Here is a 25,877-nt window from a genome sequence, read left to right on the forward strand (position 1 = left end):
GGTCAGGGATGCTTAGGTCAGAGGGAAGAAGGAGGCGAAGGCTGAAGGGGAAGAGATTTAAGTACAGGGTTCAAGGATGCTGGAGGCCTGGCCTTCCTGGTCCAGTGGCCAGGCTCCGTGCTTATGTTCTGTCCCTTTCCCCAGCTCCCAGCTTTGATTATGCCGACATGCCGTCGCCACTGGGCGAGTCTGAGAACACCATCACCGTGCTGCTGAGGCCGGCACAGGGCCGCGGGGCCCCCATCAGGTGGGGATGTCTGCACGGATGTGGCGGGAAGTCGGGGCCGTAGAGCAGAGGCTCTTCTTCTGACCCAGAGCCCCCACCCCCCAGGCTAGCTGACCCTTGTCCTTGCTCAGTCTCCCACGCAGGATTCAGAGTATCAGGAGGATATTCTGTGATCCTGGGCAGGTGGGAAGCCTGCGGTCACACCCCTCTGAGGCTACGGGGTGTCTGGTGGTGACTGTCACGAGATCTCTGGACAACATCCAGCCTGGAGAGGGGACTGTTCAGGCCTCTCCAGAGGGCCTCCTTCTGACACCTTGGAGAAGTGAACTCTCGGGGCCTTGTTTTTCCCAGTTTTTTCCCTGGAGGATCCTGTCCAGGGAGACACAGAGATGGGCTTTCTGGAAGGCTAGGGCAGCCAGCCAGATGGGGCCATCTCTCTGAAGTGGCCAAGAGCTTGCCCTCCCCACATCTTTGCAAAGAAAGCTGATGCCATAGTGGCTGTTTCTGTTGGGGAGAAGGTGCTGGAGACAAGATGAGGTGTGTGTATGTGTGTGTGTGTGTGTGTGTGTGTGTGTGTGTGTGTGAGATGAAGGCATGTGACATGTGTATGATGTGTGGTGTGGAGGTGTGAGTGTGTTTGTGGGATGTGCGCTCATACTTCCTGTCAGCCAGATGTCGTGTTAGGGACTTTACCTGCACGAGTCATTTTATCTGCATGGCAGCCTGTAGAGTGGGTATTAGAGCCCTTATCTTATCATCAGGAAACAGTCTCAGAGAGCCTGAATAATGTGCCCCAAGGCCACACAGCTGGTAAATGATAGCACTGGGATTGGAAGCCAGGTCTGTCTGCAAAGCCTGTACCTTTCCTTGAAGTCACAGAGCCCCTCTGCCTCTCTGGTCCACCCCCTCCTTCCATAAAGGTTCATGCACTGGGAGAGGGTGACAGCCTGCATTTGGGCATGGGAGGGTCCTCTTAAGCCCCCCATGAAGGCAGTGGATTACCCAGGTACCCATGATACCCCCTCACTTCCTCACTTCTCCCCCCTTCCACTCTTTTCTCCTGCTTTGCCTCTCCTGTATTTGCCACTGCAAAGCCTGCCCTGGGCTGATACCCAGACCCTAAGGGGAAACCCAGAAAAAAGTCTGGGCATCTCAGGGGCATTTGGCCTTTAGCAGGAGCCTCAGGGTCCTCTTGCCACTGAATCTGGGAGGATTTGGGAAACCCAGCAGCACCTTCTCCTTTCCTTGTCCCCTTCGGGGATCCTGTGAGCAGGCCTGGTCAGCGTCCCTCAGGGATGATGACGGCAAGGCTGGGTTTGGGTGAGGGGTGGACCATGTGAGGGGGAGAGGCCTGATGGCTGTGCAACCTTAGGCAAGTCCCTTCACCTCTCTGAGCCTCCCTTTCATTAGAGTGCGTCATGGGGATCATCCCAGATCAAGATGTGCTTTGTTCACGGCTAATGATTATTAGCATCTCCTGGTGCGACTTGGGGCCAGGAGAGGCCTCACATCAGTCTAGGAAGTGGAGGGTTGAGAAGGGCCTGGACTGGCTAGTGACAGAATGAACCTGTCTGGCCCAGGGTGCTGGGGTGATTCCCTCCCAACTGGGAGTTCAAAAGAAACAGCTGGAGAGCAAGGAAAAGGCATTTCTACTTTCCCAGAGTGCAGGCTGTCAGTATGGGGTGTCACATGCCAAGACATGACCGAGGCTGGGACTGAAAATATTTAAATTTGTCAGCATTCATTTATTTACTCTTGGCTTTGTTCCACAGAGGATTTGGAGGAGCTCACAGCAAAAGGCCATTCAGTAAAGTGATGAAAATAAATAGAAACACACAAGTCGGGATGAGGAGACACAAATCGGAGGGAAAACAGACCAGGGAACACAAATCAGCCATCAGGACCGGGAGACGGCAGGCTCCGAGTTGCAGACTCAAGGCTGCCTCCGGGTTGGGAGGGTACTCGAGATGTGGGTTCAGTGTGACCTCGTTTGCCTGCTTAGTGCCCGGCTCCGCCACTGGAGGGCAGTTCCAGGAAGCCCAGATCCCCAAGTGCCCAGCACGGGGTCTACGTCTGAGCTTAGTAAACACTTTCTGGATGAGTGAATGCATCATGTCTTGCTCGAATTTACTGAAGCCTAGAGGGAGCTGGCGGGGACCAGGGTGGAGCCTGAGGCTTGGGGCTCCCAGGCCCTGGAGGACTCACTGAGGAGTCAGGTTGGGGCTTTAGGGCTTGGTTCCCTTGAGCAGGGCCCACATTCTTTCAGTCTTAGTAACAGTGCTAACAGCCGACAGGCACTGGCTGCTTGCTAAACTTGCCTCCTCCCTCACCTCTACCTTAGGGAACAGTCCTGTAATCACTCCCATTTTACAGAGGAGAAAACTGAGACCCAGGGAGCTTCAGTGACTTGCCCAGCTAGTAAGAGGCAGAGCTGAGATGAGCCCTCTCCTGGGCCTGACCCCAAAGCCCACGCCCTTAGCCACCAGGTGGCTCTCCCTGTTCTCTGGCTACCGTGACCACTGCGCTCTCCCCCTCCATGTCCAGTGTGTACCAGGTGATTGTGGAGGAGGAGCGGCCGCGGAGACTCCGGCGGGAGCCAGGCGGCCAGGACTGCTTCCCAGTGCCACTGACCTTCGATGCGGCGCTGGCCCGAGGCCTGGTCCACTACTTCGGGGCCGAACTGGCGCCCAGCAGTCTGTCTGAGGCCATGCCCTTCACCGTGGGTGATAACCAGACCTATCGTGGCTTCTGGAACCCACCGCTTGAGCCCAGGAAGGCCTACCTCATCTATTTTCAGGCAACAAGCCACCTGAAGGGGGTGAGGGCCCGGCCAGGGTCGTGGCGGGGGCGGTTGGGGGCCAGGAGGCCGACACCTTGGAGCAGGGTGCTACGGAGGCCAGAGACCGCCCCAACCGTGCTGGTCCCGCCCTCTAGCACTACTCCCTTCCTGACATTTTCCCCAGACTCTTCTATCCAAGCGCCCAGTCTGGTCCCTGCCCCCTCCTGAGGTCCTGGTCTTTTGTCTCCGACTCCTCTCTCCAGAGGGGCCCCATCTCAGGTTCCTGCTTTCACCAGGCCTTGAGGCCTAGGACCCGCCTCCTCCCTGAAGCCCCGCCCTTCTCCAGGCGCCTCTCTCCCGGCTCTCTGCTTCCCAGGCGGCCCCCTTCCTAAGCAGACCCCTGGACCTAGGCCCTACCCTCATTTTTGAGCGCCTCCCTCCCACCCCTCTTACCCAGCGTTTCTTTCCCTGTTCGGCCTATCTCATTTCCCTTTCCTAAGACATTACCCTATTTTCAGGCCTTCCCCTCTTGGCCCTCCCTCCCTGGTTCCCCCTAGGCCCTCCTGACAGGTGGGCTATCTTTAGTCTGCAGCAGAAAAGCCCTGACCAGGCCCAAGACACTGAGGTTCCCTCTGGGGAGGGTCAGGTCCTGGTTTCCGTGGTGCTGAGACCCCCACGTCTGCTTCCAGGAGACCCGGCTGAATTGCATCCGAATTGCCAGGAAAGGTAAGTCCCCCTGGATTCAGTCCTTCAGCCTCTTACTTTCTGGGCTCTGGGGAGGTGGACCCTGGACAGCCAGGCCCGTGGGAGCAGAGGAGGGTGTGCCGGCAGGCCTGGGGTCAGGAAACATGGTCCCTATGTGCCCTGCCTCAAGGGCCCCTTCTTCCAGACTGGACAGTGGGGACAAACCCTCCCCCCGCCATGGTTACAGAAGGGGTCTTGGCAGGGGCCTGGAAGAGAGTGGGCCTTTACGATTGGGCCACAGGGTTGGTGGGTACTGGACACTGGTTCTGAGGTCTGTATCTGCCGCCTTTCCTGTGGTGGGGAGAAGTGGGGACAGCATGGACCCTGTGGTGCAGGGATCATCCCTGCTCCCAGACGGGGAATGTGGTTGGTTCCCCATCCTGAGATGCCCTAGCCGTGCCCTGGGTACATAATTCTCTCCCCCCATTGCCTCCCGGGAGGGCAGGAGGGTCTGAAGGCGCACACATCCTCCCTCCCCCATCCACTGAACGATGGGGAGGATCTGAGGAAGCAGAGAGGTGAAGGGAGCTATGCCTGATAGGGGCACAGGGCACGTAAAGCCTCTGACATGGGAATGCGGAAGGTGTGCGGGATGGCGAGGAGATGGGTCTGACTGAAAGGCGGGACACATGCTGAGGATGACGGGCCGTGGTCCCTGTGCACCTGTTTGTGCAGCCCGGTTTATTCCTTGGGGCTTAAGGTGGTCCTGATCTCTCTCATCCCTTGTTCTGTCTTGTTCTCCCAGCTGCCTGCAAGGAAAGCAAACAGCCCCTGGAGGTGTCCCAGAGGTCGGAGGAGATGGGGCTCATCCTGGGCATCTGTGCAGGGGGACTTGCTGTCCTCATCCTCCTCCTGGGGGCCATTATTATCATCACCCGAAAGCGGTGAGTGAGGCGGGGGCCCTGGCCTGCCTGAGCCTCCTCTCCGTCAGAGGCCGAGCGAGCAGAGAGGAGGCTGGGGGCCGGTCGGGCCGCCGCCTGGCGGGTGTGTGCAGGGCTGCCAGCCTGGGCATCAGGCCTGTGGATGGACTCAAGCCGGGTGGGGGGAAGACAGAGACTCTGCACATGGAGCTGCCCCAGAGCAGCTTGGCTGGAGCCCAGGGCTGGCTGGTGCCAGGTGCCCCTGTCCAGGGAAGGGCGCCCCCTGCTGGCTGCCACGGAGCCATGCTGGGAGTGGGCACCGCCCTCCTGTGCCTGCTAGGCTATTCCGATGGGGATGGCATGGAGGTCACATGACTCTGAACCCTCTCCCCCCCACAGATCTTCTGCCATCTTGTTGTGGTGTTGACTCTGAGCCGTGGGGGCGGGGCTCACTCGCTTTCAAACCAAGGACCCTGAGCTGTGGCTCTTCCCAGGCCCCTCCTTCTCTTGGGCTCAGTGTGTCCTGGACTCTGTTACTGTTGAGCCCTGAGGAGTCCTCCTGGGCCCGTGAGGAGACCTCTCTCCTGCCTGTGCCATCTCCCAGTGTGTTTGTGAGGGATGCATTTCCTAGTGCAGAGTGAATCCCAGCATATCTTAGAATCTAGAATTTACAGTTTTGGAGTTGTAGAAACCCAGGATTTGAGATTCTCAGAATCTCAGGATTTAGAATTGTAGAGATTCAGAGCCCAGACACTGAGAGCCGCCATGTAGCTCAAGGACATCTAGCCTAGTGGTTTTCCAGTCTTTAAAAAGCAGCAGAACCTATCTTCAAAACACCATATAAACCTCTCCTAGGAGCCCAGTTCATGGAGCCTCAGGTTGGAGCCGAGAGGAGGTTTCTGAGACCCCTCTGCCCTCCCTCCCCGCCCCACCTCATTCCCCACCAGGCAGCCCCAGGATACTGTGGTCCAAGCCCCTTAATTGAGGGATGGAGATGCTGAGGCCCAGAGGGGGCATGGACCTGCCCAAGGTCACCCAGGGAGCCAGAGGCAGAGCCTGCTCCACCCTCTCCCCGCCTGGGCTCTGGCTTCTGTAGCCCTTGCTGCTGCCCGGCTGGCTGCACATGGGTGGGTTGGCTCTGGGTCTCTGGGCTGCCAGGAGCAGGTAAGCAGCATCCAGGGAGAGGAGGGGCAACTGGCCAGGGCCCCCTTGCCTGAGGCCGGGCACAGGCAGGAAAGAGACTCTCCCAGAGAGTCTGGGGGTGGGGCATGCCAGCGGTGGGGTGGTGGGGGGATGGCCAGTCCAGGTCCTTGGGCTCTGATTTTTCCCTTCCCGTACTCCCTGTAGAGCTTCCTGAGACAAAATATCTTAAACTATCATTTAACAAATATTACTCTGTGCCAGGAGCTCTGTACACATCAGCCATTAGAACAGTAGTTACTGAGCACCTACAGTGTACCAAGCACTGTTCTGGAACTCGGGATGCATCACAGAATTTTTCCTTCTTGGATCCTGACCCACGAAGCAGGTCTAAGTCCCTTTTCACAGGTCAGGAAACTATCAGTAAGCGACTTGCCCATGTCACTTGGCTAGGTGGCAGGTCCTGACTGAACCCAGGCCTGACTGCACAGCCTGTCCTCCTCACGGCCGGGCACGTGAAGGCCCTCATCACAGCTGGCACACAGTAGGTTCCTGTAAGTGGCAAGGCCCTGGGGGCTGGGGAGTGGGGCAGATAGAGAGGGGTTGGATTTTGGGGGTTGCAGGTGATATTTGAGGTTCTAGAAATCTACCCTCGAGGGAAGATTGGCAAAATAGGAAATGTGACCCACCCGGGCCGGGCCCAGGAGAGGGTGGGTCAGAGATGCTGCCAGAGCCTCGCTAGGAAACAACCCTCTACTTTATGCAGCTGCTACTGGAAGCCTCTAGGATCCACCTGCCCCCCGCCCCCTGCCCCTCCTTAGGTCTTCTAAAAGCCATTCAGTCCCATTCTGTGGCACTTGGCTGCATCCCCTGAATCCTTCCTGGCCTTCCCTGTGCCCCTGAGGGCCACCCTGGTCTGCATCGTGGGGTGCCATGGGGCAGAGCAGCTCCAGGAGGGATGGGAGTGTTCAGATCAACCTGGGGTACAGATGTAATGCACAGATTGTGGAGGGAGGGCAGCTCCCAGTTAGCCCCTGTGCACCCATGTTAGAGGAAGGAGGCGCCTGCGGTGGGGGCATTATGAGACTCGGCTGGGGCAGGTATCAACTTCTCCATCCTGCCCTGCCCTGCCCTGCCCTGCGGACAGTGAGGTTGGAGGCACCTGCCCTGGGGAACTCCCGGGCGCCCCAGGCTGGTTGGATTTCTTCGTTCCGCTTCTAGAGACCCTCCCCACTTCCTTTTGCAGCACTTCCCCCCTCCCCCCACATGTCACTGACGTATCTGCAGTGCTTTGCTCAGTGTTTCTCTTCCCTGCTGGACTGAGAGCTGCATGGGAACCGAGCAAGTTCTGTCTTGTTGGCTGTGTATCCCCAGGGTCTGGCCCAGGGGACTCGGGTCTTCCTGAACCCCCATCCCAACTTGGCAGCAGAGGGGGCAGGGAAGGGCTGAGCGCATGTGGGTGCTTGCCGTATATGTGTGTGTGTGTGCGTGCGTGTGTGTGTGGATTATCTTTAACCTCACTTGTTTAGGGAGGAAGTGGAAGCTCATAGAGGTGGAGTTCTTTCATTTATTTTCCTTCACTTATTGATTACTCAAGTCAATAAAATATCGAGAGAATATAAGGTGCTGGGCACCATCCTGGGCCCTGGGGATCCAGCGGTGGGCAAAAGCACCCAGGATGCTGCCCTCTTGTGCTTTGTGGCTATAAGTGGGGAGCCTGGCATTAAACTAGAGAAAGCACAACTGTGTTAATTACAAATTATGAGACGATCAGGGTGTCAGGGGGCAGAGAGACAGTGATTATGGGGGAGTCCTTAGGGAAGACCCTTTTAAAATTATGATATTTCAGCTGAGACCAGAAGAATACCACTCCTTCAGCCCGTCCCCCTCCCCACAGTGCCTCTGTGACCAGCTCAGGGCCCTGGACGTGCTTCACCCCCGGTCCCTGGGATAGATGACATGCTGTGTGACCTCGAGTCAGTCTCCTGCCCTGGCTGGGCCTCAGTCTTCCCCTCCCCTCTCCTTCCCTTCCCTCCCTGCTGACGGGGTGGCCTGGGGGTGGGCGCGTGGAGGACCCTGGCGTGGGCCTGGCTGGGGCCTCAGGAGGGAGCTGGCTCTGGGGTCAGGGTCCTGGGCCTGCTCTGGACTCGCGCTGACCCCCAAGAGCCCCGGGCAGACCACAAATCTCCGGGACCCGGCTTCCCCACCTGGGAGCTGGGAATCAGACTTGCCCCACCTCCTCACTGCCGGTGCCTCGAGGTCATGCCAGGGCTCTTGACCCACCTGCGCTCTGGGTGCCCGTGAGGGGTGGCCCGGCTCCTCTAACAGACCCCTCACCCGGGGGCAGTCTGGGTGGGTGGGGGGGGCCGCAGTGGCCCCTGCCCCGGCCACTCATTCCCTCCCAGGCACAGGGGCACGCAGAGGGCTGTCCCCGCAGGGGCGGAGGGGCCTGCAGGGTGGGCGGCAGGGGGCCTGCGGTGGGGGGCTGTCTGCAGGGGTGAGCGCGGCAGCTACCTTGAGAGTGTGTGTGTGTGTGTGAGTGTGTTTGTGAATGTGTCTGCGTATGTACCTGTGTGTCAGTGTGTGTGCGGGAATACATGTGTATGAGTGTCCGCATGTGTGTATATGCCTGTGTTTGTAAGTGCATGAGTGTGTCAGTGTGTTTCTGTGTGTGAGTGTGTGTATCCGCATGCGTGTGTCTGCACATGTGAGCGTGCAGTGTATTTCTCTTTGTGAACGCGTGTGTGTGACTGTGTGAACGCTCTGCTTCCCTCCAGGCCCTTTCCCCACCACCTCCTCCCCCCAGCAGCAGGCTCGGGGAAGGTTCTAGAAGGGGCCTCGGGTCCTAGTCCCCAGCGACTGAGCCCGGCCAGCCCTTGGGGCAAGGAAGGCCCTTCTGACCTGTGGGTCCCCGGCCAGCCCCGCCCCCAGCAGGGAAAGCACCAGGCCCCTCCCCGCTGGTGGTGCTGCCCGGGCCGGCCTTGTGGAAGGACCGTGGTCCACCTGTGCTGTTCTCTTTGCACGCTGCCAGGAGAGACCACTATGCCTACTCCTACTACCCGTAAGTACAGCACCTGCCTCGGGGCCCCGCCCCCTGGGGAGCCCCGCCCCGACCCCGCCTGGCCTGGGGTCAGCCCCTCCTCCACCGCCACCCTGTCTCTGAGCTTCCCTCCTCTGCTCTGTGTGGCCTCTCCCTGTCATCCTCCTGCGTGGAGATCACGAGCGCTGGCTTTGTGGTCTGAGTCTCGGGTTCAGACCCGGCTCTGGCTTCCTAGGGGGCGCAGTGGTTAAGAATCTGCTTGCCAATGCAGGGGACACAGGTTCGATCCCTGCTCCAGGAAGATCCCACATGCCACGGAGCAACTAAGCCCGTGTGCCAAAAAAACCAAAACAAAACAAAACAAAACAGACCCGGCACTGCTGAGCCGCCCCAGACAAGTCACTCAACCTCCCTGAGCCTGTGTCCTCTCGCCCCCGAGGCAGCCCCTTGTGTCTTGAGCCAGTCCTGCTGGTCGGGACCTCCTGACGTCAGAGCACAGTCCACCTCCAGGAAGGTCCTCACCCGGGCCCCGCTCTGGGTCCACAGCCGTGTGCGCGTGCGCGTGTAGGGGGCAGACCCGCGGCAGCTCTCCCCACGGTGCACACGGCTCCCAGGGCACCACCAGCCCTTCTCCCACTGGTGACCCCAGCTCCTCAGACCCACCGTTTCCTGGGTGCCTCCCCTGGGCTCAGTTCGTCACACAGAACCCTCACAACAACCCTGACAAGAGGCACTGTGATCACCCCATTTTACTGATGAGGAAACTGAGGCTCAGGGAGGTTAAGGGACTTGTAAGAGGTCACAGGACGTGCAGAGCTGGGGTTACAACCCAGTCCCCCATCTGACTTCATGGCCTGCCGATGCTGCTCTGTTTTCTGTCTCTGTGATCTCTGACCCTGCAAGCCTTCCAGAACATTCCCTTGCACCTGTGCTTGTCCCCTCCTTGCAGGGCAGGCTCAGGTGGCCCCAGTCCAGCCCAGAGGGTGGTGGCCTCTCACCTCCTCCCTGGACCCTCTTCTTGCATCGACGTCACTCACTGTCACACTGGCTTTTCCAGCAACCACACCCCTGTCAACTCATGGGGAGCCTCCAGCTCAGCTTTTCCAGGAGCTGCTGACAAGGCAGCTCTCCCTCCCTCTCTGCTTTGCAGCTGATTTTGAACCTAAATGCAGAACTTTTCCGAGTGTCTGTGTTACACGGCATCTGCTTGATCTCACCCTGAGATCGACTGGAGGCCGCAGTGCAAGGTGTCCCTCGTGGCTCTGCCTGGGGATCTGGCTGGTTGGTGTTTGAAGTTTTTCTTCCAAGTGGACCCGGAGGCCTGGGTGGGCACAGAGCCTTGTGGTACATCGCTGCAGGCTGCCTTCTACGCCAGTATCCCACTCGTGACGGGTTCTCCTTGGGCACCATTGTTCAGCCAGCTTGACAGGCTACCGTCTGTCTGTGGCCCTCTGTCTGTCTTCCCTGTGGTTGCTGGTGTCTGACCTGCCCTCCCTCTGTCTCCTTCCTCATCTCTCTCTGCTTGTCATGGTCCCTGTACTCTCCTCCTCCTCCTCTGTCAGTCCTCTTGCCCTCTCTCTTCTCCCTCCTCACCACCCTTCCTCTTCCTCCTTCTCTCTTATGTTGATGGTCAAGGTCACAGCCACAGAGGCTTCTTCTCATCTGCCCCCAAAGGGGTCTTCGGCTCTGCCCTGGGCCACAGGGAGGGCGATGCCCAGAGCCTGTGGGTGGGGTGGGAGTAGGCAGCCTGGACCTGCTGAGTCATCTCTCTCATCCAGGCTGGGAAGGCCGCCCCCACCACAGTGCCACAGCAGCACTGGTCCCCAGCGTGGGCCCAGAGCCATCTTAGCACAGGAAGGACGTCGTGGTCCTGGTAGGAGGGGCATCTGGAGGTCATCCTTCCCCCCATGACCTGCAGCCCCCTGCTCCAGGTGGCTCCTAAGCCAGGACGGGTTGAGTGGAGTTTGCCTTCTTGTCTGGGGGATCCTGCACTGGCCTCTTCATCTCCACAATGACCAGAGTCCCTGAGCCCACAAGACCTGAACGTCCTCTCTCAGGTCTGCCCAAAGCCCTGCATGCTGTAGGGCTGAGCAGGTGATTACGGCTCTCTCATCTCGAGCCTTCCCTGCGGTTGGGCCCCGGCTCTTCTCCAGTCTCAGTGCGGGTCCCACGTCCTTTCCCTCTGCCTGTTGCTCAGCCCCTGGGTCACGGAGCTGTGACCCCTGCCTCCCCACCCCTTTTCTCCCTCCCACTTTCCTCCAAGTCCCCTGGGGTCACCAACTGCCATCCTCATCTGTAAAGCTGGGCTGCAGACCTGGGCTGTGCGGGGCCCCAGCCCAGCGGCCTCCCCAGGAGCTCTGCCGTCTCACCTTCTCCCTCCGCTGCCTCTGGTGGCTGAATGGACTGGTGGGCAGTGACAGGAATAGGGACACCGCGTGGATTTCTTTGCACGTCTCGTGTTGCCTGTGGTGGGACCATCTTGGGCATTCTGGGGGGTAAGAAGAAGTCATGGTTGGAGTCATTCTGTGTCCAGTGGAAACGTAAGAGACTGGCTGAGTACTAGCCAGACTCTGCCGTGAAGGAGTGTAGAGTAACCCCATTGCAGGAGGAAGAGTTCCCAGGGCAGCTGTCTGGTGAGGCTGGAGGAAGGAAGGTTACCTATGAGGCTTACTGGGGCCGGAGCTGGGGCAGGCATCTTCCTCGTGTGGGGTGCCGTGACTGTCTGCTGTGACACCAAAATAGTCACTCAGAGTGACTTTCCTCTCCTTTCCTGAGCCCTCGGGGCCAGTGAGGGTTAGGAGGCAGATCCCAGCTGGAGGCCCCTGCTGCTCCATCCCTTGCTGTCAGCAAACGTCCCCAGCACAGGGACCCTGCCCAGTCCCTCTTGGGGGAGGCAGAGCTCTCTGGGTCTGGTGAGCAGAGGAGGGGGGTGGAGTCCGCGCAGCATCCTGAGATGCGTCTAGACTGGCTCCTGGCTTCAGGGCCCAATGACGGCCTGGCTCCCTCATCGACCTCTGGGTGCTGTCCTGCCCAGCTGAGCACCCATGGCTCCCATCAACCCTCCTCTGCAGGAAGCCAGTGAACATGACCAAGGCCACGGTCAACTACCGCCAGGAGAAGACCCACATGATGAGCGCCGTGGACCGGAGCTTCACAGACCAGAGCACCTTGCAGGAGGATGAGCGGCTGGGCCTCTCCTTCATGGACGCCCACGGCTACAGTCCCCGGGGTGAGTGCTCGGCCTTTCCTCATGGCCCCCAGGCCCTCCTCCCCAGACTTCTGAGCCAACAGCACAGAGCCCTACATCCGATGATTCTGTAACGCCCTGAACCAGCAGTACGAAGCATCCTGCTAGGTACCAGCACCGGCCCTGGGAATTCAGGGAAGGTACAGGTATTACCTTTGTACTGGGGGACTTTAGGAAAACGGAGGACGTAGACACAGATGCATCTAGGAGGAGCACGAGTTCACATGTTAATTGTGGGAAGTGTTCTGGGGCCTCAGAGGAGTGGGTGCTGCTGTGGGAGCAGAGTAGTTTCCTTCCTGCTGTGAGAGGGGACCTGCTCTGCAGTCAGACCTCAGTTTGCATCTCAGGTCCCCATAGCTGCGTGACCTGGGGCAAGTGGCTTAACCTCTCTGGATGTCTGCTTCCTCATGTGTGACATGAGGATAAAGATCATCTCTGCTGGCAGGGCTGCTGGAAGACTAAATAAGAGAACATGTGCACATCATTTAGTGCTGTGCCTGGCCTGCAGGGAGAGTACAGTGAGTCAGCTGTATATGCTAGGAGCTTGTCATAAACCACTTCATCACACATCTGTGTATTCTATGTAGTGCTGATTTGTACAAAAAATATAGTATTTATGAAAATCATAAAGTCATAATAATACGACAAACACCGGTGAACCCCAGTGGTGAATTTGAACGTCATCTGGGTGCCCCTCCCATATCCCCTACCTCCCTCTTACATGTAAATATTCCCCTGAAATTTATGTTTCTAACTTTCTTGCCTTTGGGGGAGTAATTTTACCATATGTGCGTGTGTCCCCAAACAGTGCATTATATATTTTTGCTCATTTTTGAGCTTGATAAAAATGAAATTGCTCTCTATTTTTCAACTCAACACCATGTTTCCAATATTTACCCAGGTGGATGTTTTGCTATAGTTCATTTATTTTCTCTGATGTATAGCTTTCCATTGTATGAATATATCACAATTTATTTCTTCATTCTGCCATCCATGGGCATTTGATTTGTTCCTAGTTTTCTTGTTATTACAAACGAGGCTGCTGTGAACATTCTTAAATGAATCTCCAGATGCACCTGCACAGCAGATTCTGGAAGTAGAACTGCTGGATTATAAAGTATGTGCTTGTTCTGCTTTATAAGACAGTGCCAAATTGTTTTCTGAAGTGTCTTTGCCTGTGTTCACTCCTAGCAGGAGGATGTAAGAGTTTCCATTGCTCCACATCAAGATCCAAATTTGCCAGGCTTCTTCATTTTTGCCAAACTAGTTTGCATAAGATGGTAATTCTCTATAGTCTTCATTTGCATTTCTCTGATTACTAATGAGGTTGAACATATTTGCAGATCATCATTGGCCATTCAGGTTTCTCCTTCCATAAAATGCCTGTTCATGCCTTTTACCTAATTTTCTGTTCGGTTTTCTGTTGCTTTCTTAGTGGTTTTTAGGAGTTCTTTATATATTTAGGATGAGACTCATTTGTTCCTTATGAATTGCAAATATCTTCTCCCAATTTGTGGCTCATCTTTGCAGGTTATTTATAGTGTCTTTGGATGAACAGATTTTTATTTCAATGTAGTCAAGTTCCTCAATCTTTTCCTTTTTGATTTCTATTTTTTGTGTTTACTTAAAGAATTTTTCCTTATGCAAGGTCATAAGATATTTTTTACTTTTTTCTAAAACTTTTAATATTTTGCATTTCACATTAAAATTTTTACCCATCTGTAGTTGATTTTTAAAAAAAATATTTATTTGGCTATGCTACATCTTATTTGCAGCATGTGATATCTTTTAGTTGTGGCATGCAGGCTCTTAGTTGCAGCATGCAGGATCTAGTTCCCTGACCAGGGATTGAACCTGGGCCCCCTGCATTGAGAGTGTGGAGTCTTAACCGCTGGACCACCAGGGAAGTCCCTATAGTTAATTTTTTATGTGATATGAATTAAGGATTTTATTTTATTTTTTCTATAGGGAAAACCAACTGTCCCAGTATCGGGTATTATAGTTTGTACGTTCACCACTGATTTGCAGTGCTACCCTTATGATATATCACATTTCCATATATATATATGAATTGTGTTTGTCTCCCTATTCTCTTTCATTGGCCAGTTTGGTGATCCCTGTGCCAGTACCAAACTAGCCGATTAGGGTGGATATCTAGCCCTCCCAACCATGTTCTTCATCAAGGATGTCTGGATTATATTTGCGCTCATTTTCTTTCTTACAGATTTTAGAATCATCTTTTCAAGTTCCTTGGAAAACTTTGTTGGATGAATTTCTGTTGAATCTTTGGATCAGTTTTCATTTTGTAAAACTGAAACCCTGTATCCATTAAACTCCCTGTTCCCTCCCTTCTCAGCCCATCATTCTACTTTCTGTCTCTATGACTTTGATTACCCTGTCTCATGCAAGTGGAATCATATAGTACTTGTCTTCAGGGACTGGCTTGTTTCAATTAGCATAATGTACTCAAGGTTCATCCATGTCGTAGCATCTTTCAGAATTGCCTTTATTTTCTTACATGTTTTTTAAAATTGCTTTAAAAAATATTTTATTTATTTATTTAAAAAAATTTTTTGGCTGCGCCACACAGCACGCAGGATCTTAGTTCGCTGACCAGGGCTTAACTTCCTGCCCCCTGTAGTGGAAGCAGAGTCCTAACCGCTGGATTGCCAGGGAATTCCCAGAATTGCCTTTCCTTTTAAGGCTGAATAATATTCCATTGTATGTGTACACACACTTTTTTTATCCACTTGTCTGTTGATGGACACGTGGGTTGCTTCCATGCTTTAGCTGTTGTGAATAAGGCTGCTATGAACATGGGTATATACAAATATCTCTTTGGGTCCCTGCTTTCAGTACTTTTGCGTGTGTACCCACAAGTGGAATTGCTGGATCATATAGTAGTTCTATTTTTAAGTTTTTGAGGAACTGCCATACTGTTTTCCACAGTGGCTGCACCATTTTACATTCCCAGCAGTAGTACACAAGGGTTCCAGTTTTCCCCACATCCTTGCCAACACTTGTTTTCTGTTCAAGAGAATTTTTGTTATAGCAGCCATCCTAATGGATGTGAGATGGTGTCTCGTAGTTTTGATTTGCATTTCCCTAATGCTGGATGATGTGATGTTGGGCATCTTTTCATGTGTTTATTGGTCATTTGTGTATTTTATTTGGAGAATTTTTGAATTGGGTTGTTTGTTCTTTTGTTGTTGTTTTAGGAGTTCTGTATATACTCTGGATATTAATCTTTATCAGATAAATGATTTACAAATATTTTTTATCGTTCTGTGGGTTGCCTTTTTACCCTGCAGAGAGTATCTTTCAATGAACAAACATTTACATTTTGATGTAGTCCATTTTGTCGTTTTTTTCTGTTGTTGCTTATGCCTTTGGTCATAAACAAACCAAATTTGCTTATGAAGCTAATGTCATGAAGCTTTTGCCCTATGTTTTCTTCTAGGAGTTTTATAGTTTTAGGTATTACATTTAGGTATTTAGTCCTTTTGGGTTAATTTTTGTGTTATGGTGTTAGATGAGGGTCCAACTTCATTCTTTTTGCATATGGATGTCCGATTTTCCCAACATAAATGGTATTGATATGTTTTTAGACTATTACATCTCTAAGTATTGGTCATATAGAGAAATGCAATTGACTTTTGTTTGTATAGATATTGATCTTATATCCATACGCCTTGATAAACTTGCTTTTTCTATTGAAGTATGGTTGGCTTACAATATTGTTTCAGGCATATGATATAGTGATTCGATGTTTTTATAGATTATACACCATGCAAAGTTATCATAATATTATTGACTATATTCCCTGTGCTGTATATTATATCTGTGAGTTCTTTATTTTATAACTGATGGTTTGTTCCTCTTAATCCTCTTCATCTATTTTGCCCATCCTCCCACCCCTCTCCCCTCTGGCAACCACTAGTTTGTTCTCCGTATCTGTGAGTCTGTTTCCATTTTGTTATGTTTGTCTGTTTGTTTGACTTTTTAGATTCTACACATAAGTGAAAACATACAATATTTGTCTTTCTCTGTCTGGCTTATTTCACTAGCATAATACCCTCTAGGTCCATCCATGTTGTCACAAATGGCAAGATTTCATTCTTTTTTTTTTTATGGCTGAATAATATTCCATTATGTATATATACACCACATCTTCTTTATCCATTCTTCTGTCATTGGACACTTGGTTGCTTCCATACCTTGGCTATTATAAATAGTGCTGCAAAGAACATTGAGGTGCATATCTCTTTTTGAACTAGTGTTTTCACTTTCTTTGCATAAATATTCAGGAGTAAAATTGTTGGGTCATACAGTAGTTCCATTTTAAAGTTTTTGTGGAATCTCTGCACTGTTTTCCATAGAGACTACACCAATTTACATTCCTACCAACAGTGCGGGAGACTTCCCTTTTTTCCACATCCTCGCCAACACTTGTTATTTCTTGTCTTTTTGAGGATGGCCATTCTGACAGGTGTGAGATGATATCTCACTGTGGTTTTTATTTGCATTTCTTTGATGATTAGTGATGTTGAACATCTTTTCATGTTGACCATCTGTATGTCTTCTTTGGAAAAATTCCTAAGTCTTTAAGGCATTTTGAATTTATTTTTACATGTGGTATGAGAAAATGGCCTAGTTTCATTTTTACTTGTGGTTGTCCAGTTTTCCCAGCACCACTTGTTGAAGAGACTGTCTTTTCCCCATTGTATATTCTTGCCTCTTTGTCATAGATTAATAGACCATATGTATGTAGGTTTATTTCTGGACTTTCTATTCTGTTACATTGATGTCTATGTCTATTTTTGTGTCAGTACCATACTGTTTTGATTACTATAGCTTTCTGGCATGGTTTGAAGTCAGGGAGCTTGATACCTCCAGCTTTGTGCTTCTTTCTCAAGATTGCTTTGGCTATTCAGGGTCTAAACTTTCTGATTAATTCTAATTTGTCTGTAGAATCATTTAGATTTTCTGAGTACAAAAGATCTGTGAATATTGACAATTTTGTTTCTTCTTTCTCATTTCTTACCCTTTTTTTCTTATCATCCTGCATGGCACTGGCTGGAATCTCAAATACTGTGTTGAATGGAAGTGGTTATAGCAGAAATCATTATCTTGTTTTCCTAATTTTAAAAGAAATGCTTCTAACATTAAAACACCGAGAATGAAGTTTGCCATAGGTTTTTGGAAGAAATGTGTTATCAGATTAACAAAATTCCTTTCTGTTTTTAGTTTGCTAAGAGGTTTTATTTTAAACAGGCATTAAACTTAGCAAATCTTTTTTTTCTGGATTTAGTATGATGTCGTATATTTTTCCTTTAGTTTGTTAGTGAGGTGAGTGACATTTTTAGATTTTCTAATGTTAAAATAACCTTCAGTTCCTGGGATAAATTCAACTTGGTCATGATGCATAACTTTTTTTATGAATTATTGGATTCAGTATAATTATAGTATTGTTCAAGATTCTAAAGTTGTATCCCCGAGTGGAACTGGCCTGTAATTTTTCTTTTTTTGTACTATCTTTGTCTGGTTTCTGGTATCAAGATTCTATTTGTCTTATAAAATGCATTGAGGTCTCTTCTCTTTTTCCCTTATCACAGGAGATTAGAGTAATTAGCTTCTTGAAAGTTTGGTGGAATTCACCTGTGAAACAATCTTTTTCTTTGGTTCTCTTTATGGAAACATTTAAAACTTTTAATTCAATCTATTTAAAGGAGTAAAGGACTAGTCAAGCTTTCTGTTTTTTTCAAGACACTTCTAGTAAGTTATATTTGTCTAGGAATGTGTCCATTTCATGTATGTTTTCAAAGTCATTGATGTGCATTTATGCATCACATTCTCTTTGTGACCTCCCTCATTAAATTTACACACACAGCAGTAGCTGTTATCAATCCTTCATCTTACAAATGAGGAAACAGAGACCCAGAGAGGAGAATCACTTGTCCAGGTCAAACAGCCAGAAGGTGGCAGAGTGGATTTAAATGCAGGTCTTTTTGAATTGCAAATTGCTGTTTCTGCTGTATCATGCTGGGCCTGGAGGTCTGGGTAGGATTTGAACCGTCAGAGATGGGAGAGAAGAGGCAAACCTGCATGAGGAATAGCATGTGTAAATGCACAGAGGTGGGCACGGAGGATGACCTGGAGAGGTTTGCTTGGGCTGAAAACTCAAGTGGGTATTGGGGAGAGTGGGAGGTGAGGGTGATGTGGCACATGCCTTACAGCTGAGTCCTGTGGAGAGACACAGGGAGGCAGGAAACACGGGCTTTGCTCCCAAGGAATGAGATTGACTCAGGGAAGTCCACACCAGGCTGATTTCCAGGGGGACAGTAGGGACAATTAGTGCTGCCATAGCCTTGAGAAGATACACCTTTGGGCAGGGGAGGGCAGGGTTTCAGCTGATTTGACTAATGGTGAGGAGGGTGTGGGCACTGAAGGCAGGATATAGGACACAGGGAAGGTGTGACAGCTGGGTGGCTCAAGGTGTATTCAGGAGACTGGAGCTGAGTCCCAAGGCTTCTGTCTTTCTTTATGCCCCATGCTGGTCTAGCCACCACTTCCTTCTTTTCTTTTCCAAACAGTGGAGGCCAGATTTTTGTGGTTTAGAACAGAAAGCCATGTTGATTTTGATGCATCCTCAATATGGAAATTTTAAATTGGAACTTCCCATGCTGAGTAAATGTTGAGCTGGGATGTTCTCAAGATGTTGGAATGTGCCCCTGTCCCCTCTGATCCTGCCTATGAAAACCCTCAACCCCCTTGGGCCCTTGTCTATCCAGAGCTCTTGACCCCTGTGGGAACCAGTGGGTTCCAGCCAAATGGTTTGTCAAATAAATGCCCCTTACTTGAAACCACAAATGCCCCTTTATCAGGGAGAGAAAAACAGAGAAAGACAACAGGGTTTCAGAGTCAGATGGACCTGGGTTTGAATCCTAATGCTACCACTTAAGGAGCAGGTAACTTAACCCTTCTGGGCCTCAGCTTCCTTGTTTTGTGGGGGGATAACAATAGCGTCTACATCATAGGGATGTTCTAAGGCCTGAATAACTTGAGTCATGCCAGGCATATGAAAGCACTCAGTATGTTAGCTATTGTTAGCTATTGTTACAGGCTGTGTTTCTTTAAAGTTAGTTGCTAATTGCAAATAGTGAAGGAAAAATATAGCGTGGTGCTAGATTGTATAACCAGTGGCCTGTCTTCATCTGAGGGTGGATGGGAATTGGGGAAAGTGCCCATCTTTGAGGAAAGTCTGAGGAAAATCTCAGTTTCAGATGAGGAAACTGAGGGCCAGAGAGGTCAAGTGACTTGAGTCAGAATTCAAATTCAGGCTTCTCTGACTCCACGCCCAGTGTTCCTTCCTTTGGGCCTCAGCCCTCCCTCCAAACCATCAGCTGTCTAGTGGTTATTCCCAAAAGATGTCCTGCAATCATGATGGAGCTGGGGAGAGCCTGGGAGAGCCCCTGCGTGGTGACCTTGAAATTGAGGGCTGGCTCTCACCTTCCTTCCTCTTTTCCTCCCTCTTAGGGTCTTTCAGCTATGGGCAAGCTGGTCCTTGGGGTATGTGTAGGGGAGAGTGTGAGAGTGAGTGTGTGTGTGTGTGTGGGGGGGGAATCCCCTGGGAATTCATGGATGAGAAGAGTAAGGACCTGTTTTCTCTGGGCCCAGGAAATGGAGGGTCTTCTTGGCAGCGTCATTGTTCATCATCCCTTGTCTTCTGGTGATCTTATTTGTAGAACACCTTGTGTTGCTTTTGGGCTCCGCTAGAAGCCACCCAGATTTGGCTCTGGCTTCATGTCTGGACCCCAGGCAGGCGGGAGTTTTTGCTTGTCTTCAGCCATTGCAAGCTGATTCCATGCCTGCTTGTGAGGCTGTATCAGGGCTTCCAACCCTTCAGGATCTCTGGATGAGCTGGTGGATTCTTCACCTGGAGAGCTCTCTGTGGAGCTGTTGGCATGGTTTCCACGAAGAACACTCAGGACCCCTTAGTCTCCGAGTTCTTCGAGCCAGCAGAAATCTTTTTTTTTCTTGAAATCTTTGCCCTTGACTTGTGTGCTTGTTATAGATGCTTTTTAGAATATTGGGTCTTGGACGAAGATCCTACAGTGGAGAAGGACCAAGACAGAAAGGCCGCCTCTTATCAACTAACTGCCCTGGCTTTCTGGGACTCGAGGGCATCCTCTCTCTCCTGGAAACTCTGAATCATGTCAACAGCCCCATCTACAGGTGCTCATGTGCCAGGCCCTGGGCTGGGTGCATTAGACACATAATCTTACTGAATATTTATATCGTCATATTGGATAGTAACAGTTTTCATCTTCATTTGTCATATGAAAAGGGGAATTTCTGGCGAGTAAGTAACATCCCCAAGTTCACATGCAGAGCTGGGATTTGATCTGAGGCCTGTCTGACTCCAGAGCCTGTCTCTTAATCTCCAGATTACACTGTGTTTCCCTGAGGATGCTTCATGAAACAAACAAGCTTTCCATGGTGAAGGACGGAGATGAAACCTTGCCATGTCCATGCATCTCTTGGAGATTTACAGTATGCATTACCTTGTTAGAAGCCCTGAGGGGTTTAACAGGGAAAATAAAACCTACTTATTTTTGTTTAAACCAGATTTTCACAGATTCCTTTAAAACATAGAACCCTTCCTCATCCTCCTCCTCTTCTTTTTGATGGAGTGCCATTGAGTCATCTGGCACAACAGTGCTTTCTGGAACACACGTGGGCCACCATCACATTAGGCAGATCTCTCCTCTTTGGATCTCAGTTTCCCTGTCTGAAAAATTAAGGGTTTGGGTCATTTGACCACGACTGTGTAACTGGCACGTGGCTTGCCCTCCAGCTGTAAGCAACTACAGATCTGGATAAAATACGTGAAACAGTTGTTTTTGGACACTGGGCACCAGGCAGCTCGAGACTGTGATTCCTGAGAGAAGAGAAACAAATGAGGTGAGCCCTGCCTGCTCTGGCCTTTCTACCTGGAGGCAGTTTTCAAACCTTGGCACAGGAAGGGGAACCCAAGCAGGGCCTGAGGTCCCCCTGATTTGAAGAGGCAGAGATTGGAGTTTGAGGAAGTAGAGCTGCATAGGGGAGGGGTCGGTGGTGTCGGTCCCAGTTCTGCATTCATTCTGTCTGGTGGTCATGACTAGGGGTAAGAGGCCAGGCACTGGACAAGGCTCCCCAAGAAAGGTCATTTTGGCTCAGACCTGAAGGATGAATATGAGATCACCAGGCATAAAGGGGGGAGTGTTTGAAGCAGAGGAAAAGCATGTGTGAAGGCACAGGGAAGGGAAGGGCTGGCATCCAGGTCTTGCCGGGAGTTCCCCACCCGCCCCGCCAGCTCAGAGCTGGGTAGAGAACAGTGGTGGTACATACAGAGAATAAACCCCTGCACCTCACCCAGGCTAGGAAGAGGGAATGAGTGTTGAGTGTGTGCGATTGTGTGAGTGTCGGAAGCTGGGTGTGGCTGAGCAGGGGTGTTTCTCAATCCCAGGACCTGCTCTAGGGACCAGGGTGGGATGTCCTTGGGGATGCTGACCAGCAGAGCCAGGGAGTGGTGGTCTGGGGGAGGGGACAGTTTCCCGGGGTGTGGGGCACTGTGAACCTCTCCACCTGTTCCCCGTGGGCTCAGCCTCCGCACAGGCTGACAATGGAAATGCTTGCGCAGGAGAAACGCCTCTATTCAGGGGCTTCCCGTGAATGTGCGGAGGGTGTGGCGGCAGCAGCTAATTTCGGGACTGCTTGTCTTTGAATGGGGTGATTGCTGGGAGTTGTCAGTGTTCCAGATTGTTCCCTGGAAGAAGGGGAGGAAGGAGGGATGTCATGGGCTCTGCTGAGCACTGCCCCCTGCAGGCAGCGGGTGAAGTCACAGAGGGGTGGGCCCCGCAGGGGAGCCCAGGAGGGTGAGGGGACCGCGGGATAACAGCCGGCAAGGCTGAGCCAGAAGGACCCTTGGGGGTCACGTGAACCAATCCCCTTATTTTACAGATGGGAAAACCGATGCAGCAGGGAAGGGGCTCACCTAGGGTCACACAGGGCGGGCCCAGCCAGCTGCTTGGCTCCAGCAAACAACTCAGGTGTCCTCCACCCTGGCCGTGCTCCCTTCCCTCCCGCGGCCCCTGAGTCCACGTGGGGTTCCCCCCGCTGGGGCCTGTGCGTATTAGAAACCCCTTTCCCTTTCTCTGACTGCAGGAGACCAGCGCAGTGGTGGGGTCACTGAGGCCAGCAGCCTCCTGGGGGGATCACCGCGGCGTCCGTGTGGCCGGAAGGGCTCCCCGTACCACACGGGGCAGCTGCATCCCGCGGTGCGTGTGGCCGACCTTCTGCAGCACATCAACCAGATGAAGACGGCGGAGGGCTACGGCTTCAAGCAGGAGTATGAGGTGCACGAGGTGCCCCAGTCCAGCCAGGACCCCTCGCCAGGACCTTGCCTGGTTCCTCCTCACTGTGGACTCTGGCAGCCCTCAGCCCAGCCCTGGGTGGACCCATGCTCTGACCGCCCCCAACTCAACTTAATTTTTGACCTTGACCTTGATCCTAGTCTCAGATTGACCTGGTTTCTTACTCTCATCCTAACCCTGACTTGAAGTCTGACCTTGAATCTTATCTCAGTCTCCATCTGGACCCTGCTGGGATCCTGATTCTATCCCTCATGTGAACCTGACCACCAACACTGACCCTGACCTCTAACCTAAACCGTGGTCTGACTTTGACCCTGACTGTCATCCTAAGCTCCGTTTGAACTCTGACTTGAATCCCATCCTACCTCCACCTGGACTTAATTTGACCCTCACCTTTACCTTCTTAGCTCAAACCTGGATTTGCCCTAAACGTGACCCTCATTCTAAAATGTCTCTGGGGACTTACCTGGTGGTCCAGTGGTTAAGACTGCATTTCCACTGCAGGGGGCATGGGTTCGATCCCTAGTCAGGGAATCCACATGCCCTGTGGTGCGGCAAAAAAAAAAAAGAGTCTCTGACCTTGAACCCTCTTTTCCCCTCTTTTCTCATCCCCCTGCAGCTTATTTTGTTTATTTATTTATTTATTTATTTATTTATTTGGCTGTGCCGGGTCTTAGTTGCCGCCCACGGGATCTTTTAGTTGCAGCATGTGGGCTCTTAGTTGTGGCACATGGGATCTAGTTCCCTGACCAGGGATTTGGACTCAGTCCCTCACTTATAAAGGGATATGCTTTATTTCAGGCCCCAAGTTTAACCCTGAGCCGGGTCCTTATCGTGGTCCCACCCCCATCCTGTTGAGGGGATAAGGCTCTTATGAGGGGAGGGTCTTCCCTCCGCCACTAACCACCACTTCCGCTTCTGGCAGAGCTTCTTTGAAGGCTGGGATGCTACAAAGAAGAAAGACAAGGTCAAGGGCGGCCGGCAGGAGCCCGTGCCTGCCTGTGAGTCCTGCGGGCGGGCCTGGGGTCTGGAGTGGGTGGGAGAGAGGGTGGGTGGGAGGGAACAGGAAGCAGAGAAACAGCAGAGTGAGCTGCCTGTTGAGGGCCTGGTGCGTGCCAGGCCATGTGCTGAGCGTCACGCCTGTTATCTCACTCAGTCCTCTCAGTAGCCCTGTGAAGTGGGATGTAGTAGAAACCCCAGTTTACAGACAAGGAAACCGAGGCTTGGGAGGTTAAGCCCCCTGCCCAAGGTCACACAGCTAATACTTGCCTGAGCAGCACAGGACCTCGGGCCTCCTTGACGCTGCAGCCCAGACTCTAACCCCTGGCCTGCCCGGCCTCCAGCAGTCCCAAGGGGCTACTGGCGGAGCCTCTAGGTTCCCTGGCTGCTCTGCCTGTGCCCCACCTCTGGCCTCCAGGAAGCCTCCCCCGCAGCCCCAGCCCTGGGCTCCCCAGTTCAGCCCCTGCCCACCCCATGGCCACCTGCTGTGTGTTTCCAGATGATCGGCACCGCGTGAAGCTGCACCCGATGCTGGGAGCCCCCGACGCCGACGACATCAACGCCAACTACATAGACGTGAGTGCCTCGCCCTGTCCCCTCTGCCGCCCGGCCCTGCCCGCTCCAGGCTCCCTGTCCCGGCGGGCGGGAGCCGGCAGGGAGTAAGTGGGGGTTCGCGCGGCTGGGCTCTGAGCGCCCCGCCTCCTGCCGTCGGGGTCGGGGAGCTCAGCCGAGGGGAGGGCAGAGTGGGCCGCACCCGTCATCAGGGCTTCCTGCAGCTGGAGTTGGCCTGAGAGATGTGTGTGGGGAGGGGTATCCGTGAAGCAGATTAGAGGGAAGAGGGCAGACAGCTAGGCCTAGATGCGAGGAAGGCTCCCCTCTCAGTGAGGGGCCAAGAGGCTGGGGGTGGGGTCCTCAGGATACACAGGGAGGCTGAAGCAGGCAGGGGCTGGGCTGTGATTCCTCCGGGGGCAGCCTGAGGAATCTGGGCTTTTTCTTAGGGGCTCCCTGCAGTCATTAAAAGTGTTTGACCATGATCAGGATGGTACTGTAAGAATAATAACTCAGGTTTCTTGAGCATGTACTGTGTGCCAAGCACTGTGCTAAGCAGTGTATTTCAAACAATTAATTTTGTATAATCCCTACAACTACCCTGTGCCGTGGTTAGTATTGTGGCCTCACTCTACAGGGGAGGAAACGGGGGCTCAGAGAGGTGAAGCTCCTTTTCCCAGGTCACACAGCTAGTGAGTGGTCAAGAAGGGATTCAAATCTCAGTCTGTCAGGGTCTCCAAAGCCTTTGCTGCTCACCACGAGGCTGTCCTGCCAGCCACAGCAGCAACCGGTCGGGCTGGACCAGAGGGAGGGGCCCGGGACAGGGCAGGCAGCCAGGGGCCTGGGCTTGGGTGTGAAGAAGAGGTGATGCGTCTGCTCCCCAGGTGTGGATGAGGGTGAGACAGGACAGGCCCGGGGACCCTGATCAGACTCCCCGGCCTCAGGAAGCCAAGCTTGGCAGAGTATCATTCGTTCATTCGTTAGATGTATTTTGTGCACCTCCTGTGTGGCAGGCATTGTGCTGGGCCGCAGGGATACAGCAGTGAGCAAGCAGACACAGCCCCTGCTTTCCTTGACCATGGAGATTCTAGCTGGGGAGACAGGTGAACAGACAAGTAAAATAAAGTCAGGTTAGGTGGGAGATCACAGGCCAGAAAAGAGGAATGACTTTCTCAGCATCACACAGCAAGGTGGTGGCAGGGCCAGGGTTAGCCATGGCAGGCAGCATGGAGGCAGAGGGCTTGCGCTGGCTTTGGGTGGCTGGAGAGGGAAGGGAAGGATGGCCCAGGGAGGAGCAGCATGACTGGCCGGAGGTGGAGGAGGTGTGTGTCTGGGGGTGGGGTGTAGTCAGGGACTCTAGAGGTGACCCTTCCTCTCCTTCTTCTTCACTCCCTCCTGGTGGCCAGATGCGCTACCCCATGTTTTCCAGAATTCCTGGCCTTCTCCCTTACCTCCCATCCTCTCCCCTGGCTGGGGTACAGGCCTGGCCTGGCCGTGCCTCTCAGACTTGGGCAGCTTTGGTGACAGGGGGCTTGCCTTGGTCTCCTCAAGGTCCTAGTTGGCTTCTCCTTAGGCCCCGGCAGGGACCTGCCCCTCCCCCTCTCTTGCCCAGCCTGGACAACCCGTCTCTGCTCTGCCTCCCCTACTCCCATCACCCATTCTGGCCACTCCTGTGCTCCGTCCGCCTCCATCTGCCTCTGGCCTAATATCTGTCTCTTTTGCTTTGTACTGTTCCCTCACTGGAATCATTAAGATTCGGATAAACCGTGAAGTAAGTATCTCTCTCCCCCTCTCCTCCTCCTCCTCCTCCTCCTCCTGTCTGTCTGACCGGCTGCGTCTCAGACTCTCTCACAGTCTCTGGCTGTCTCTCTCTCTGTC

The 25,877-nt window shown here is 52.5% G+C and overlaps 1 protein-coding gene across 9 annotated transcripts in view; it reads left to right on the forward strand.

Moving 5' to 3' along the window:
• The window catches only part of PTPRU (protein tyrosine phosphatase receptor type U), an 81,563-nt gene that overhangs the window by 37,408 nt on the left and 18,278 nt on the right, over positions 1–25,877 (forward strand). For 5 of the 9 annotated variants that reach the window (XM_057702937.1, XM_057702947.1, XM_057702966.1 and 2 more), the window contains exons 11-18: positions 145–247; positions 2,771–3,044; positions 3,695–3,731; positions 4,495–4,633; positions 11,861–12,018; positions 22,243–22,442; positions 23,377–23,452; positions 23,950–24,026. In XM_057702937.1, the coding sequence (XP_057558920.1) occupies positions 145–247; positions 2,771–3,044; positions 3,695–3,731; positions 4,495–4,633; positions 11,861–12,018; positions 22,243–22,442; positions 23,377–23,452; positions 23,950–24,026 (1,064 nt within the window). The remainder of the gene's footprint in view (positions 1–144; positions 248–2,770; positions 3,045–3,694; positions 3,732–4,494; positions 4,634–11,860; positions 12,019–22,242; positions 22,443–23,376; positions 23,453–23,949; positions 24,027–25,877) is intronic. The other 4 variants (XM_057702956.1, XM_057702980.1, XM_057703007.1 and 1 more) reach the window with 1 other exon arrangement.

Source organism: Hippopotamus amphibius, chromosome 1 (assembly GCF_030028045.1).
Source record: "Hippopotamus amphibius kiboko isolate mHipAmp2 chromosome 1, mHipAmp2.hap2, whole genome shotgun sequence".
NCBI classification, from domain to species: domain Eukaryota; kingdom Metazoa; phylum Chordata; class Mammalia; order Artiodactyla; family Hippopotamidae; genus Hippopotamus; species Hippopotamus amphibius.